At 55.3% G+C, this 15589-nt stretch overlaps 1 protein-coding gene across 1 annotated transcript; it reads left to right on the top strand.

Moving 5' to 3' along the window:
• The first annotated feature begins 215 nt into the window (after positions 1 to 215).
• Positions 216 to 15495, top strand: LOC131199466 (sodium-dependent proline transporter-like). The gene is made up of 15 exons (XM_058185260.1): positions 216 to 315; positions 3745 to 3979; positions 6011 to 6142; positions 6558 to 6712; positions 6889 to 6941; positions 7799 to 7937; positions 8092 to 8226; positions 9066 to 9169; positions 9383 to 9507; positions 9853 to 9965; positions 10659 to 10793; positions 11732 to 11831; positions 12873 to 12991; positions 13121 to 13294; positions 14027 to 15495. The coding sequence occupies exons 1-15, from the start codon at positions 280 to 282 to the stop codon at positions 14177 to 14179; spliced, it is 1908 nt and encodes a 635-aa protein (XP_058041243.1). The 5' UTR covers positions 216 to 279; the 3' UTR covers positions 14180 to 15495.
• The last annotated feature ends 94 nt before the right edge of the window (positions 15496 to 15589 follow it).

Raw genomic sequence — 15589 nt, 5'->3', positions numbered from 1 at the left:
AGCCCCAGCCAGTCCAGGCATCTCGTGAACCGGCGCGGACGATCCCGCGCGCGTCTTGCAACCTCCCCGCGGGAGAGGCGAGGGGCGCGGGCGACTTTGGGGGCACTTCCCGCGAGGCGAGCCCGACTGGAGTATGGCGGGCGGGGCGGGCAGAGCCTGCCGGGGCGGGCCAGGTGAGCGGCGGGTGGGGCCAGGTGCGTTGCCGGCCGGCCTATCTGGCCCCGCCTCGCCCGCCTGGCTGGCTGAACTGCCGGAACTGGAGCGAGTTGGCGGTGCCTGATGGACCCTCCGGTTGCTCCTACTGCTGCCAGCCCGGTGAGTGGGGTGGGGGGAGAGGGTGGCTTCGGCTCAGCCCGCCCTGAGCCTACCCAATAGGGTGGTTGTTGGGGCAGCCCGGCGGCTCAGCCGTTCCTCCGGCAATTTTGGTTGGGGGGGGGGGGGTCCTCCTCCCCGGAGAGCGGCATCCTTTTGCCCAGCCGCGGTGGGGCAGCTCAGCCCCCTGGAAATAGGGAAGGCTCCGAGCCGGGCGGTTGACAGAGAAGAGCCGGGCTGGGCCCGACGCTGCTGGGAGGGGAGTCACCCGATCGGATCGTTGTTAGGAAGAGCCGGTGGGCAGGTGGGTCCCGGTACTTCAAGGTGCGAATGCAACCGCGGCTGAGCAGGTTGCTCCGAGGTGCTCCGCTGGGAAAAGGGAGAAAAGGAAAGCGATTCCCTCCCCCTCCCCAGCCTGGATTGGCGCCCAAATTCACACTGGGGTGTCCAACTATAGGAATCGCTCTCTACACTGCCCAGCCAGAGAAACCAGCTCCTTTCTTAAGCAGCGGGTTGGACTAGAGGACCTCCAAGGTCCCTTCCGACTCTTAGTCTGTGATTCTGGAGCTTTTGGAAAAATAGCAGAAACTGCTATTTTTCAGTCAGATGGCCAGGACAGGGTCTCCCGCTTGGGAGGGCTCTGGGCAATGACCTTTCCGAGGTCATCAGGCAGGCATGTCCCACCCAGGGCCAGCTACCTAATGTGGCCACACAAGATTGAAAACTTTTAGAATTATTATGTGATTTATATACATTTACTATGTTGTATATTTTATATGTGTGGCCCAAGCCGATTCCCCTTCGCTCAGCGCAGCCCAGGGAAGCCAAAAGAACGGACACCCATTATAATCCGTGCATTTTACTTTGGTTATTAATTTTGGTGTTTGCTTTTTTTCCTGTTAAGAAAATGGCTGTTCCAAGCCCTTCGCCAGAGAAAGACACATTTTCTTCTGCCCCAAAGCAAAACTGGGACCTGCAGCCAAGGAAGGGGGTCACTGGGGGGGGGGAAGGGGGGAGGCCGTTTGGGCCTATGGGCTCCCCAGGAGCAGCGAGGGAGTGGGGGGGTCAGGCCAAGTCCCGGACGAGGAGTTGCAAGAGCTGCATTCAAAACCATCCAGGTTAAAATCCTTTTAGGCGCCTTTGAGACCTTTAGGAGAAATGGGCTTCTGCTCTTCTAGCTTTTAAAATACGGGTGGTCCTCAACTTATGACCACAACTGAGCCCAAACTTGCTGAGCAAGAAAGTTGTTAAGTGAGTTTTGCCCCATTTTACAACCTTTCTTGCCACAGTTGCTGAGTGAATCATTGCAATTGTTAAATTAGGAACCTGGTTGTGAAGTGAATCCGGCTTCCCAACGGACTTTGCTTGTCAGAAGGTCACAAAAAGGGATCACGTGACCCCAGGACTCTGCACCCGTCATAAATCTGAGTCCGCTCCATCCCCATAGCTGAGGGGAATCCTTCTCTTGCCCGCAAAGCCCATTCTGACGTGCCACTGATGGGCAGCCCCTGCAGGGTCTCCTTCCTGCGCCAGCAACAGCCCGGAGGGTCCCGTCCTGTCGGGCCGAGAGGGGCGCAGGGAGGGGAGGGGCCAAAGAAAGGGGAGAGCAAGGCCGGGCTCAGAGTTTTTGGATTTCCTCGACTTACAACATCCGTTTAGCGACCGTTCAGACTTACAAAGGCACTGGGAAAAGTGACTTACAACTGGTCCTCACACTTATGACCATCACAGCATCCCCATGGTCACGCGATCAAAATTCGAGCGTTTGGCAACTGGCGTGGATTTAGGACGGCTGCAGCGTCCTGGGGTCAAGTGACCCCCGTTTACAACTTTCCCAACAAGCAAAGTCAAGGGGGGGGGAACCGGACTCACTTAAAGACTGCCTGATTCACTTAACAACTGCAGTGCTTCACTTAACAACCATGTCAAAAAAGTGTCATAAAATAAGGCACGACTCCCTTAACAACAGCCTCATTTAGCAATGGAAATTCTGATCCCAACTTTGGCCGTAAGTCGAGGACTGCCGGAATTTGACCCCCCCCCACCTGCTATTTTTCTTTGTACTTGGCCTCCGGCTCCTTCTGCCTGCCCTCCCTGGGAGCAGCCGTGGAAGGAAGGAGAAGCTCCGTCCTTTGAGGTCTTCGAGAAAGACAGGGTGGGACTCCTGCCTTGGGCTGGACTAGAGGACCTCCAAGGTCCCTTCCGGCCCTAGGATTCAATGTGTATGAAGGGGTGGAGAATTTTGTTTCTGGGGCGCTTCTCTTCACAGCTCCCAATTCACACACATCTACAGATAGTCCTCGACTTACAACCATTCATTTAGTGACTGTTCAAAGTTACAAGAGCACTGAAAAAAGCGACTTGTGACCATTTTTCCCACTTACGACTGTTGCAGCATCCCCACTGTCACGTGATCAAAATGGAGACCCTTGGCAATTGACTCATATTTATGACGGTTGCAGTGTCCCAGGGTCACGTGATTCCCACTTGCGACCTTTGGCAAGCAATGGAGGAAGCCACATTCTCTTTACCACCGCGTTACTAACTTAATAACTGCAGGAATTCACTTAATAACTTTGGCAATACAGGTCGTAAAATGGGACAGAACTCACTTAACTGTCTTGCTTCCTCAAAACTTGTCTTCTGTGGCTCAGAATTTCAGCAACAGGAAAGTTGGGCTCCATTGCGATCGTAAGTCGAGGACTCGCTGTACAGGAATTTCAGGAGAAAAGGGCCAAAACTCACCTGGGGCATTTCTCTCTCGTGCTGGTCAGGCAGGCAGAAGACCAGGCTGACCAACCTGAGCAAGGCAAAGCAGGGAAGCTCTGAAGGAAGAAATGCCTTCCAAATGCGCCTTCCAGTTTTGGAGACACCAAGTGGTGAAGGCGCCAGCAATAGCAATAGACTTATATACCGCTTCAGTGCTTTTACAGCCCTCTCTAAGCAGTTTACAGAGTCAGCCTCTTGCCCCCAACAGTCTGGGTCCTCATTTTACCCACCTCGGAAGGACGGAAGGACGGAAGGCTGAGTCAACCTGGAGCCTGGTGGGATTTGAACTGCCAAATTGCAGGCAGCCGGCAGTCAGCAGAGGTAGCCTGTAGTACTGCACTCTAACCACTGCACCACTGCTGCTCAGAACTTCTCCTGGTTTTTAGCCTGGTTGTAGTTCCTCTTTAGGCTCTAAGCCAGTTGGGTGACCTTGGGCCAGTCCCTCCCTCTCAGCCCGAAGAAGGCGGCAAGGGTAAGCTCCTTCTGAACAACCAATTCAAGGGAATTGCAGGGTCTGCTCAATTTCCAGGGATCAGCACTAACTCATCCACCCCCTCAACCAGGGTTTCTCAACTTTAAAAACTTGAAGAAGTGTGGATTTCCCCAGCCAGCAAATAGCAGTTATGCTTCTGATTAGCATTGTCTTCTCTCCTTCGGTTGCAGGGCAGAGTCGCCCAGCTGAGCGGGGCTGGCCTGGAGGGATTCTGCCTGCCGGCCACCATCCTGCCCCCGATGCAGCCGTCTTTCCTGGTGGCAGGTGCCACACGGGCCCCCGAGCCCATCCAACCGCGGGAGACGTGGGGAGGGAAGTACGAATTCCTGCTTTCCTGCCTGGGATACTGCGTGGGGCTGGGGAATGTGTGGAGGTTCCCGTATCTCTGCTATCGCAACGGAGGCGGTGAGTGGACGTCCCATCCGCTTCCCTCCTTAGCAGGGGCCCATATTTCTTTCTCTGTCTCAATTTGCATTAAAATTCCCCTCCTCCTTTGGGTGGAAAAACAGCCTCTGGGTCATCCCAGATGTGCTTTTTTCAAGAGGCAACTGGACTTTCGGGTTTTTCTTTGAAGCTCTGAGCTGAAGAAGCTTCTTGGATGAGAAGTGAAGTGTCTGGGAAAGCTATCCAATTTTTTCATTTCTTTGCCAGCTGCTCTGAATTTGCCAAGCAAGCAAATTTGCTGATGTTATCTTTTTCCTCTTAATTAATGTTAATGTAGATTGTTCCATTTCCTTTTTGTTGTCCTACAGAGCTTATAGCCTCCCTTCCTTTCACTCAAGAGAGACACATTACATCTCCAATGAGAGTCTTTTGCCTTAAACTTTGGTTATTGTTCTACTCCCGCCTTTCCTATCATCACTGCAAACCCTGAGCAGGTGTGGGTGCCACCAGCATCCTTCACAACTACTGTGTTTCTCCAAGCTCTGTTCTTAAGAGAAGCTAACAAAGTAGAATATTTGCAGCTGGGTTGAAATGAGGGGCCCTTGATGCTCTCTGAGCTGGGTGGTTTTCTTGCAGACATTTCATGACCCAACTAGGGAAAGTCATCAGTTCTATGACGAGTGCTGTTGATGTCACCTAGCAATGAAACATCTTCAAGAAAACCACCCAGCTCAGAGAGCAGCAAGGATCCATCATGAAGAGAAGTTTCTTGTTCTTCAGAAGGTTGGATGGTTGGACACCTTTCTCCTTAAGACATTCCACATTGGGGCAAGAGCCACACAGTCAAAGCACGGCTGGCCTCATAAAGCTGCTCCTTGCATCCTCCCCCCTTGAGCTACCTGGCATTAATCCTCCGATTCTCCTGCCCTTTCCTTGGCTTCTTCTCTCTCTCTTTGTCTCCCCGGAACGGCTCTTAACAAGCTGTTAAGCCAAGCTTGCATGTGTGAGCAATTAGGGTGTGTGTGAGCAATTAGTGCAATGGTTCAACAACTTGCCCATTCGGTAGCATCTCCCTTTTTCTGCCTAGGCATGTACACAGCCATCCTTCCCTGCCTAAGGACGCCTCCCACCCCATCCCTTATCATTAGACGGTTGCCCTGAGAATGGGGTCAACAGCAGGCTTTTCCTCTGCATTCCAAAAGGGGGCGCTGTGGCACTGAGCAATCACCCAAGAGCAAAATCCATTTTGGGGAAGGAGAAGATCCAGGGAGGGGCCCAAGTGCCAAAGGCCTTTTACACCAGGGACCTCCAAACTTGGCAACTTGTGGACTTCAACTCCCAGAATTTCCCACCCAGCTGGGACTCCTGGGAGTTGAAGCCCACAAGTCTTCCAAGTTGCCAAATTTGGAGGGCCCTGTTTTAAACCATCCACCCTGTTACCCAGGTCTTCAAAAAGTCTTTTGTTCCTACTTTTGGGCTGAGCTCTTGCAACAAATTGCATTGTGGGGGGGGGGGACAAACTTTGTACTTAGAAATGTGGAGCCATTTCACATCTTTATGTCTGTATCATTATTCTCCCCTCCTCCCTCCAAAAAAAAACCCCCACCCATAAAATGATGGGAAATCATGGAAGTGATTCCATCCTTGTTGAGGTTGAGGTTGAGCTAAGAGGGTCACGGTGAAGTCTCACTAGAGGAGCCATGTTGGTCCTGATGGGTCGGTAGGTCTTCCCTCTGTTGATTTGGGTTCGATCCCTGGTCCAGGCTGCTTTCCTCAAGCCCTCATTGCTACAAGCACCAAAAGGGCCATTTTGGCTCCCAGGCAGCTTCTATAGCGAGTGGGAATCCATTCTCAAGGGGGTGGCGAGTCCAGGGCTGGTGGGTTTGTAGGGAGGAGGAAGAGGAGGAGGACTGTGAGGTCCTTAGTGCTCTTGTTTTCTGGCAGAGGTTTCATGACCCAACTAGCGAACTTCATCAGTGCTAGAAGGGGGGAGGAGGAGGAGTGCCCGTGTTGTCTATGAAGGGCCACACCTGCGCTGCGTTCTCTTCTTAGGGGTGTTTCTGATTCCCTACACCATCATGCTGGTCTTCACGGGCCTGCCTCTCTTCTTGATGGAGCTCAGCCTTGGCCAATATGGGGCCACCGGAGCCATCAGCGTCTGGAAGTGCTGCCCCCTCTTGAAAGGTAAGCCCCTCGGGGGCCTTTGCCTTCCAGGGCAGCAGGGCCAAGAAGCCATCGAGCCCCAGTGGAGAGCCCCCTCAATCCACGTGGGGCATCTGGGGTGTGGGTGGGGGGCCAGATGGCAGCTGGAGAGGAAAGGGTCCTTTTAGGGCCCTTTCTCGTTGTTTCCTGAGGAGGAGCCTCTCTTGCTGATGAGCGTCGTGACTCGTAAGCGGGAGACCCCCAACTCAGCTTCTGTTCCTGCTTGTGGTGGACCCCTGGGCTGCTTCTGGGGAGCCTGGGGTTGCCCACCAGCAACCTCTGCCCTTCTGCCGGGGCCCAACAGCAATGCCCTCCACCCTCTGGGGGAAAGGTACCCCCAACTGGGGAAGGGGAGCCATGGAACCAAGCTGGTTGACCTCCCCCACTCCCTGCACAGGGATTGGGGTCGGGATGTTGGTGGTCTCCTCGCTGGTCTCCCTCTACTACAACGTCATCATCGCCTGGACCTTCTACTACTTGAGCATGTCCTTCCAGAGCCCCCTGCCCTGGTCCTGCGACGCCCCACACAACCGCCCCCTCTGCCAGGCTCAGGTACCGGCTGTGTCCCATGTGGGGAGGAAGAGCAGGAGGGGCAGCAGGGCGTCCTCGGGGCTCCACATGCCGGACCTCCTCTCTGGCCAAGGAGAGTGGAGTAGCCGGCCGGCCAGCCGGCCCTGAAAGACCCGGGGAGGCCCTGCGCCCCACAAGGGTCTCTTCTTGCCTTTCAGAACGGGACTTTGGTGAGCAGCCACCCAGCCAGCGCCAGCGAGGTCTTCTGGAAGTGAGTCTCCTTGGTTGGGAGGATGGAACCCCTGGGGGAGGTGGGTCAGCCTGGGGAAGCAGGGAATGGGGGGCCGCAGGCCTGGCCTCAGCTCAGCCTCTTCAGCTGGAGCTTCTCCAACCTGCAAGCACAGCTCATGGCACAGACAGATGTACTCACACAGATACATGCAAGAGGGCAAAAGTAAGAGGTTGGTCAGAGACACCCCCCCCCCTCGTGTGGCTGCTTTGTCAGCAAAGAAACCGGGCTGGGTATGGCGGGAGGGAGGGGGACTGACTCTTCCTGCTCTCCCGTCCCCCCCCCACACACAAGGGACTGGCTGGGCCTCCTTAGCAAAATCCCTCCCGTTTCCTGGTTCCTGCCAGGGGGAGGGGTGGGGGGGATGCTCATTTTGTATAGGCTTGGAGAACTGCAGGAAGTCCTTGACTTACGACCATAACGGAGTCCAAAATTTCTATTGTTGTTAACTGAATTTTGTCCCATTTTACAGCCTTTCTGGCCATAGTTGTTAAGTGAACCACTGTGGTTGCTAACTTCCTAACACATTAAGCATCCAGTGAATCCGGTTTCCCCTCATGGTCAGAAGGTCACAAAAGGGGATCACGTGACCCCCGGGAACTCTGCGACCGTCATAAATACGAGTCAGTTGCCAAGCGTCTGAATTTTGATGTGCAAGTATTAAAAACGGTCATAAGTTTTCACTGCCTTTGCAACTTCAAACGGTCACTAAGTGAACCGTTGTAAGTGAAGGACTTCCTGTATTTGCACCCTCTGATGGGTGGGGAAGGGTCCGGGGGGGGGGGGCAGGGCCCCTTCCTGCCCATCAGCCGCCCTCCCTTCCCCTCTTCTGCTTCCAGCCAGCGGGTGCTGGGCGTGGTGCACAGCTCCGGCCTGGGTGAGCCTGGCCCCGTGAGGGGGTCCCTGGCGCTGTGCCTGCTGCTGGCCTGGGCCCTCCTCTTCCTCTGCACCCTGAAGGGCATCCGCAGCTCGGGCAAGGTGAGCGAGTCTGGGCAGGGGGGCTGGGGCTGCTCTGGGCCGGGGGGGGACAGCGTGGGGAGCCCCTCCCTGGCCTCACCCTGGGGGCCCAGCTGGGCTCCAGCTGGGGCCGGGGTGCTTCTCCCTCTCAGCCGCCCAGCCGTCTCTCCGGCAGATTGTGTACTTCACCGCCACGTTCCCCTACGTGGTCATCGTGGTGTTGATCATCCGGGGAGCCACGCTGGAGGGCTCCATCGAGGGCGTCCGCTTCTATCTCTCCGCCGACTGGAGCCGCCTGCACAGCGCCCAGGTGCAGAATCGCCTTCTCCAACCGTGTGTGTGCGTGTGTATGTAAGGATGCTGGTCCTGCTTTCTTGCAAGTGGAAGGCCTGGGGTCTTCAGCAGGAACTGAGCGAGGGGGGTCAGGTGTGCATGTGGGGCTCTTTGTTCTACCTCCAGCCCTCTCAGGGAAGGCTGAGGGGCCAGAGGGGAAGGAAGCCCAACCCTTGGTAGGCAGTCCCATCCAGGGCAGCACACGGCGGGCGGGCGGGTGGATTGCCACCTTAGCTAAGCCAGGGTGGTCTTAACCGTGTCTGGTGGGACAAACACCCAAGATTTCAAGAGCAAACCATCCGTGTGCATTTACAAACCACCAAAGCCTCCCAAGGGTGTGACTGCACTCTCTGGCCTGCTTTGCAGATGGCGTCAAGCCATGGTTTGACTAACAATGGTTTAAAAGAGAATATCTGTAGCTCAGGGTTAGGGTCCTTGGTGCTCTCCCAGCTTGGCGGTTTTCTTGCAAACATTTCATGACTCAACTAGGGAACATCAGCACCACTATCATTATTAGCACTGATGAGTTGACCCTAGTCGGCTCACGAAACAACCCAGCTCAGAGAGCACCAGGGACCCCACAGATCTTGGTGATGGTTTTTGAGTAACCCATGAGTAGCTGAGCTCAGACGCTCTGGAGCCAGAATTAAGTCTTCCGCGTTTCTGCAGGCAACAGCTGTGCCTTACACGTTGTGCCGATGCTTCTAGTAACAAGGCTGTTTATTAACTGGTGCTGGTAAATGGGGTTGCAAGTTGAGAGGTCCCCTTGGGGAGAAAGCCAGGCCCAGAACGTCTCTTTCCCCCTCCTTGGAGAAGGTCTGGAATGACGCAGCCTCGCAGATCTTCTACTCGCTGGGCATCGGCTTCGGGGGGCTGCTCTCCATGGCTTCCTACAACAAGTTTGACAACAACGTGATCAGGTGAGGCACCTGTACACCGACCGGCCCCATGGGGAAAAGGAGGGGCTTTGGGGGGTCTCCACGTCAGGTGTCACAACCTCTTTCTGCTGTGGGAAACTTCCGGGGGTGAGGAAGAGAAAGCCCTTGTGGTGTCAACGCAGGACCCGCAGCCTAGAAGACAGCCGGCCGCCCCCTTGTTCAGCTCCACAAGCTCCCCCCTCTCTCTGCCCACAGGGACACGCTGGTGATTGGCATCGGGAATTGCTGCACCAGCTTCTTCGCAGGCTTTGCCATTTTCTCCGTCCTTGGGCACATGGCCTGGCGGAAGAAGGTCTCGGTCGGAAGGGTGGCAGATTCAGGTACGGAGGCTGTTGGGAAGCCCCCTTTGGCTGGGCCACCGGTCGACTCTCGAAGGCTTTGAGATCTCAGGACCATCTTGGAACCCTTGCATGGTCCTCAAGACGGGCTCGACGGTGGGCCGGAGAGCAAAGGCCGTTTTGGCACCTCTGGGAAGGGTAGGGAGAGCAGACCATTTAGAGAAGAGGGGCTGAGCAGGGTAGCACTGGGTGAAGAAGAGCCTCACCAAGACCTCCACAGCTCCTCTCCAACTCCCAGCTCCGTTTCGCCTGCCACCGTGCCCAGGTTCCGCCAAAGCAGACGGGGTGGGGGTGGGGGCTTTGAGCGACCTCTGGCTCTTTCCTCAGGACCTGGACTGGCTTTCGTGGCCTACCCTGAAGCCCTGGCTCTGCTACCCGGCTCCTTCTTCTGGTCCATCCTGTTCTTCCTGATGCTCCTCGCCCTCGGGGTGGACACACTGGTGAGTGGCAGCCGGCCGGGGCCCTTTTAGAGACTGGGGGCTGCATAAGGGGAGGGGGAGGTAAGAGCCCCCACCAAGAGCAGCAGCGGCTTCTGCTGCAATCTGACCCAACTAGCCCCTTCAGGTCTATTGCAGGAAGGTCTCTGTCTGAAGCAAACATCTGGGCCACTGAGGTGGTTTTTAAAACAAGAAAGCTTCTTGGTTGCCTTCCTTCCTTCCTTCCTTCCTTCCTTCCTTCCTTCCTTCCTTCCTTCCTTCCATTTTTACTTTTTCTTTCCTTCCTTTCTTTCCTTTCTTTTTTTCTTTCTCTCTCTCTCTCTCCCCCACCCTTCCTTCTCCCATTCTTTCCTTTTTCACTTCCTTCCATTTTTCAAATCAAGGAACCTCTGCACTGTTGGCAATAGCGAAACAGTCATGTAAAAAAAGCAGGAAATATAACTTAAATCCCAGCGCCATCCCCATTTTGGGCTGAATGTGAAAAGGCTGCTTCCTTGTCCTCTTGCCCTTCCATTGGCTGCACCGTTGGGCCCATGCCGGGTCCGTCTCCTGGCCTCGACCGCCTGCTCCCTTGTCCACTGCCAGAGGGTGCTGAGCTTCCGAGGGGAGGGGGAGGCTCAGGGTTTGGGGAGGGGGGAGCTTTATTTTCCCCGGCAGAGCCACTGATGCTCTCCTGCCTGCCTGCCTGCCTGTCAGTTTGGAAACATGGAGGGCATCACAACGGCTGTGATGGACGAGTTCCCGTCCCTGCGCAGCTGGAGGCGCAAAGTCCTGTTCCTGGGAGGTCTTTGCTTGGCCTTCTACCTGCTGGGCCTCCTCTTGATCACAGAGGTGAGCGTGCGTGTGTGCATTTAAGCACCCCGTCTTTTCCCCACCTTCATTATTACAACATACTTCCTGTTTTGGGTTGGCAAGAGCCTCTGACTTGTTACAGTTGTAGTCCTCGACTTACAACAGTTCAGTTAGTGACCGTTCAAAGTCACAAGGGCAGTTTAAACGGTCACACTTACAACCGTTGCATCTCCAAAGCCACTGGATCAAAATTCAGGTGCTTGCCGACTGACTCGTATTTATGACGGTCAGTGCCCCCGGGTCACGTGATCACTTTTTGCGACCTTCCGACAGGCAAAGTCAACGGGGGAAGCCGGATTCACTGAACGACCGTGTGAGCCACTGCCATGATTCACTTGACAACTGTGGCAAAATGGGGCAAAATTAACTGAACAACTGTCTCACTTAGCAATGGAAGTTTTGGGCTCAATTGTGGTCGTAAATTGAGGACTACCTGTTCCGTAATCCAAGCCATCTTGCCTCTGGCTGTAAGAGGCATTGAACGAGGGTCCCCCCCCCCGGTGGGTGGCCTAAAGCAGGCCACCACATCAAGCCACCGTTTGCAGGAGCCATCTGAACGGACGGGCTTTGTTCCCTGAACGATGATGCCAGATTTGGATGCTCTGTGGTGTAACCTTTGTTGTACCGACTGAGCCCAGCATTAGGGATTACGTAGTTCTGGTCAGGCATCATCACCTCGTAAGGCAGCTGAAGGGTCCTTTGCGAACCCTCCGCCTTGCAGCCTCCTGTGCTCTGCAGGGGCCCAGGGGTGGCTTTGGGGACCCTTGCAAACCCGCTCAGGTGGAAGTCCGGCCTCTGAATTGGGGAGGAGGAGCCCCCCCCTGCAGCCCCCGGAAGGCGAGCAGCAGACCGACTGGGGAGGCCCAGGCCAGTTCCGCCCAGTTTGGTGCCAGGCATTTGTGGCTTTCCTCTTGCAGGGTGGCATATACTGGTTCACCCTCATCGATGCCTACAGCACCAGCTTCGGCCTCATCATCGTGGCTCTCTTCATGTGCCTTGGGGTCGCCTTCTTCTACGGTGAGTCCGTGCGGGGCGAGCAGGCTCTGCCAGGCAGGCAGTGGCTTTCGAGGGAGGGCTCTTCCTGTGGGACTGCCTGGCAGTGGGGCGCCGTATCCGTCTTCACCACTAACCAGTGTCAGTGGTTTGTTCATGTGCAAAGGATCTTTGGTCTTGGTCAGGTCAGGCTTCCCTTCCCTCATTCACTCCATCGAGCATTGTGGATTCTCTTGCAGACGTTTCATGACCCAAGTAGGGAACATCATCAGTGCTAGAAGAGGAGGGGGGTTGCAGGGAGGAGGAGGACAATGACTATGGGACCATTGGTGCCCTCTGAGCCAGGTTGCAGATGTTTCATTATCCAGCGGGGCAACATCATCAGTGCTGGAAGGGAGAGGGGTTTGTCCTCTCTCTTTCTCTCCTTTTTCCCCTTTAAGGCCAGGTTTCCCAACCTTCACATCTAATCTATGGACCTCAACGCCCAGAATTCCCCAGATAGCCATGAATGATAGAGTTGGAAGGGACCAGAAGGATCCCCTAATCCAGTATTTCTAAACCTTGACAGCTTTTAACGCCTGTGGACTTCAACTCCCAGAATTCCTGGCTAGGGAATACTGGGAGTTGAAGTCTTCAGTTTTATTTTATTTTTATTTTATTTATTTTTATTTATTTATTGTCAAACACACCAATATATATAAGTGTAAGCATGAAATAACCATACGAATTGGATACAACCAAAGGGAACATAAGGACAAGAACGGTAGGCACGCTGGTGCTCTTATGCACGCCCCTTTTCCAGAATTGGAAAAACCCTGCACTAACATCTGCTGGGCTGCTTCCTAAATTAATCTGGACGGACACAGCTTGATTTCAGAAAATACTAAGGACGGCAATTGCTTCCTCTTTCGCCCTGGATCAAAACAACCAGGCAGTGGCTGTGCGCAACATACTGTCCTCTGGCCGAGAGGCGGTGTGGATGCCTGAAAGGAAAGCCCAAACTAGGGGTGTGACTGGCAAAGGTGCTTCCCCACAGTTGTGCGCAATCCGTTCCTTTTTCTGCAGGGGTGGACCAGTTTTGCCGAGACATCGTCGACATGATCCAGCAGTGCCCACCCTGGTGCAGCCAGCTGGTGCCGTACTTCAAGGCCTGCTGGGTGATCTTCACACCAGGGATGTTGCTGGTAGGCCAGGCGGGGGCTTTGCGGTCTTCCTGCCCCCCCCCCCCCCGCAGCTCTTCTGAGGAGAGTCTGGGCAGCCATGGATAGCCTCCCACCCCTTGGCCATCCTTGTCCGCTCTGCTCCCTTCGCAGTTCATTCTCTTCTACATCTTCCTGGACCTGTCGGGCACCACGCTGCACTACGGAGCATACCGGTTCCCACAGTGGGGCCAGGCGCTGGGCATCTGCATGGGGGTGCTGAGCTGCATTCAGATTCCGCTTTGGGCTGGCATTGCCCTCTGCAAGGAGTCCGGGACGCTGGTTGCTGTGAGTCGGGGAAGAGAGCCCAGTGGGTCGCGGGAAGGGCCGCTGGTAGGGAAGACTTCCCGTCTCTCACCTGCAGGACAGGGAGGGAGCCGAGTTGGGCAGGGCTCCAGGTGTGTTCATCCTGTACCGCAGCTGAGGACCCCAAGGAGAAGCCTTGCTGCACAATCTAGTCAGTCGGTCACCGGGACCAAAGGTTTATTCTTCCAAGCTTTTGGGATCATGCTGGAGCGCATCGCCATTGCACTCCTGGCCTCATCAGCCCACATCCTCTGCAATACAGGCCGACCTTGCAGGGCTGTCAAGAGGATTTCCCCGATGGCAGAGCTGCTCCCCAGAGACCATCTTAAGTGGCAGGCTTGCCTCTTTTCTGGATGTTTTGGTCTGGGGTGAGCTGTTGCTCAAGCCACCCTCCGATTCTTTGGTTCACAGGGTAGATTCCGAGGGGTGGCAAGACGCCTTCAGTGTAGAGTTGCTGACATGAGGGGGCTGGGGGCAGCTTTGCACCCCTTCTGAAGTCCTTGGGTTGTAGGGTGGAGAAGAACGGTCATAAAACGGACCAAGCTTCCAGGAAGCAGACATACTGTTCTGGCTGTGTGGGGCAGCCCTTGGGGAGCCCCACGCCCTCTGGCCTCTCCCGGCGTACGTTCGCCTGGGACCTTTCCTGGTGATACCCGTGATGGCGGAGGGGGGCAGTTGGAGCTGTGTCCAGAGTCTCCTGTTCTGTCGTCACAGCGCTTCAGGAAAGCCATCCGTCCTCTGAGTTCCTGGCGTTCTGCCAGCAGCCGTGAGCTGCCCCACCAGGTCGTCGACGTTCCCTACACTGTCAACTTGACGGACAGCGACTTCGCAGGAGGTTGGCAATTGCCAGATCGCAGGGAGGCCTGATGCTGCTGCCAACGCAGGAGGAGGCATCTATGCCGGTCCACTTACGGCATGGACCCAACCAGCCATTTTGCCGTCCTTTGGAGGGGATTGCGATAAAAGCAACACTGCAGGAGAGATGCTGCTGCCACTGCTGGCTGGCAGGGCCGGCCTTGAGGCTGCTGGTGCCCCCACGCCCTCCCCCCAAGAAAAGCCCAGGGGCCGGGCCAGAGCCGTCGCTGCTCCACTCCCCAATCAGGCCATGACTCTTGGCTCCGGTGTCTTTTCAGGGCAGCTCTGCCCCATCTCCGAAATCAAAGAGGCCACTCTCCACTGGTGCTTTGCTGCCCTGTGGATCTCCCCCTCACCCACCCGGAGTATGGGAAGTCCTCAACTTAAGACCACAATTGAGCCCAAAGCAAGACAGATGTTAAGTGAGTTTTGCCCAATTTACCACCTTTCCTGATGAATTGTTAAGTGAATCACTGCAGTTTTTAACTTAGTAACACGGACGTTAAGTGAATCTGGCGTCCCCATCGACTTTTGCTTTTCAGAAGGTTGCAAAAGGGGATCACGTGACCCCGGGATACGGTGGCCGTCATAAATACACGCATTGTCCAAATTTTGATCATGTGACCGTGGGGGATGCCGCAACTGTCCTAAGTGTGAGAAGCAGTCATAAGTCACTTTTTTTCAGTGCTGTTGTAACTTCACTCATATACTGCATGGCTGTCAGTCGAGGACTTCCTATATGCCTTCTCCACTTTCCCTACATTCGGCTCACCTGGTGCCTCCTTTCCACCTTGGCAGGAGGTGCCCTGGCCTGGCTCAGCCTCCTGCAGTGCCTTTTGTGCAGCAGCACAAGACAGAGCGTCAACACAGCCGAGTTACAGAAGGACCGAGGACAGGAATGTCCATGGACAATGGGCACTTTGGGCTGACACCTCTGGATGGACATAATGCCCTCCCCCCATTTTTTTAAAGGGTCTTCTCACGGTGCTCCCTGTGCCCACCCAGGCTGCAGTACACATGAAGACTCTACACAATCTTGCCAAGTGTGCCCTCCCTCCTCCCCAGACGTTATAGAGCACCGCCTTTTGTAAAGGGCAGTGGGGAGAACCAAACTCGAAGGAGCATTTTTAGAGGACCTTCTGGAAACCAGACAAATAAACCTGTTGTGCCTGCGTGGAAAGGGCCGGGAGCCGTTGCGTGTGCTGCGTGTTGTATCCCCAGGCTGGCTTCCCTGCTGGGGAATCTGGGCTCTTTGGCATGGGATGTTCTCCTGGCTAGTGACGGAGAGTTCCGCCGGCTGAGAAGGCAGGAGCCTTGCCTAGGAAAACATCCCCGGGCCCTTAAGAGAAAAGAAAGGCCTTCTCCTCATTGGGGCCCCGGGCTGAGCTGGAGGGGGGGAAACGGTGCTTCTGGCCGCCCTCG

The sequence above is a fragment of the Ahaetulla prasina genome, chromosome 5 (genome assembly GCF_028640845.1).
Source record: "Ahaetulla prasina isolate Xishuangbanna chromosome 5, ASM2864084v1, whole genome shotgun sequence".
Classification (NCBI taxonomy): domain Eukaryota; kingdom Metazoa; phylum Chordata; class Lepidosauria; order Squamata; family Colubridae; genus Ahaetulla; species Ahaetulla prasina.
This window is presented reverse-complemented; position numbering and strand designations above follow the sequence as displayed.

Bases quoted from the DNA above. Each gene is read 5' to 3' on its own strand.
- LOC131199466 (XM_058185260.1), top strand. From the start codon at position 280: ATGGACCCTCCGGTTGCTCCTACTGCTGCCAGCCCG. The intron at 6,713-6,888 runs GTACCGGCTGTG...CTTGCCTTTCAG, and splicing joins GCCCCCTCTGCCAGGCTCAG to AACGGGACTTTGGTGAGCAG. The intron at 8,227-9,065 runs GTGCAGAATCGC...TCCTTGGAGAAG, and splicing joins GCCGCCTGCACAGCGCCCAG to GTCTGGAATGACGCAGCCTC.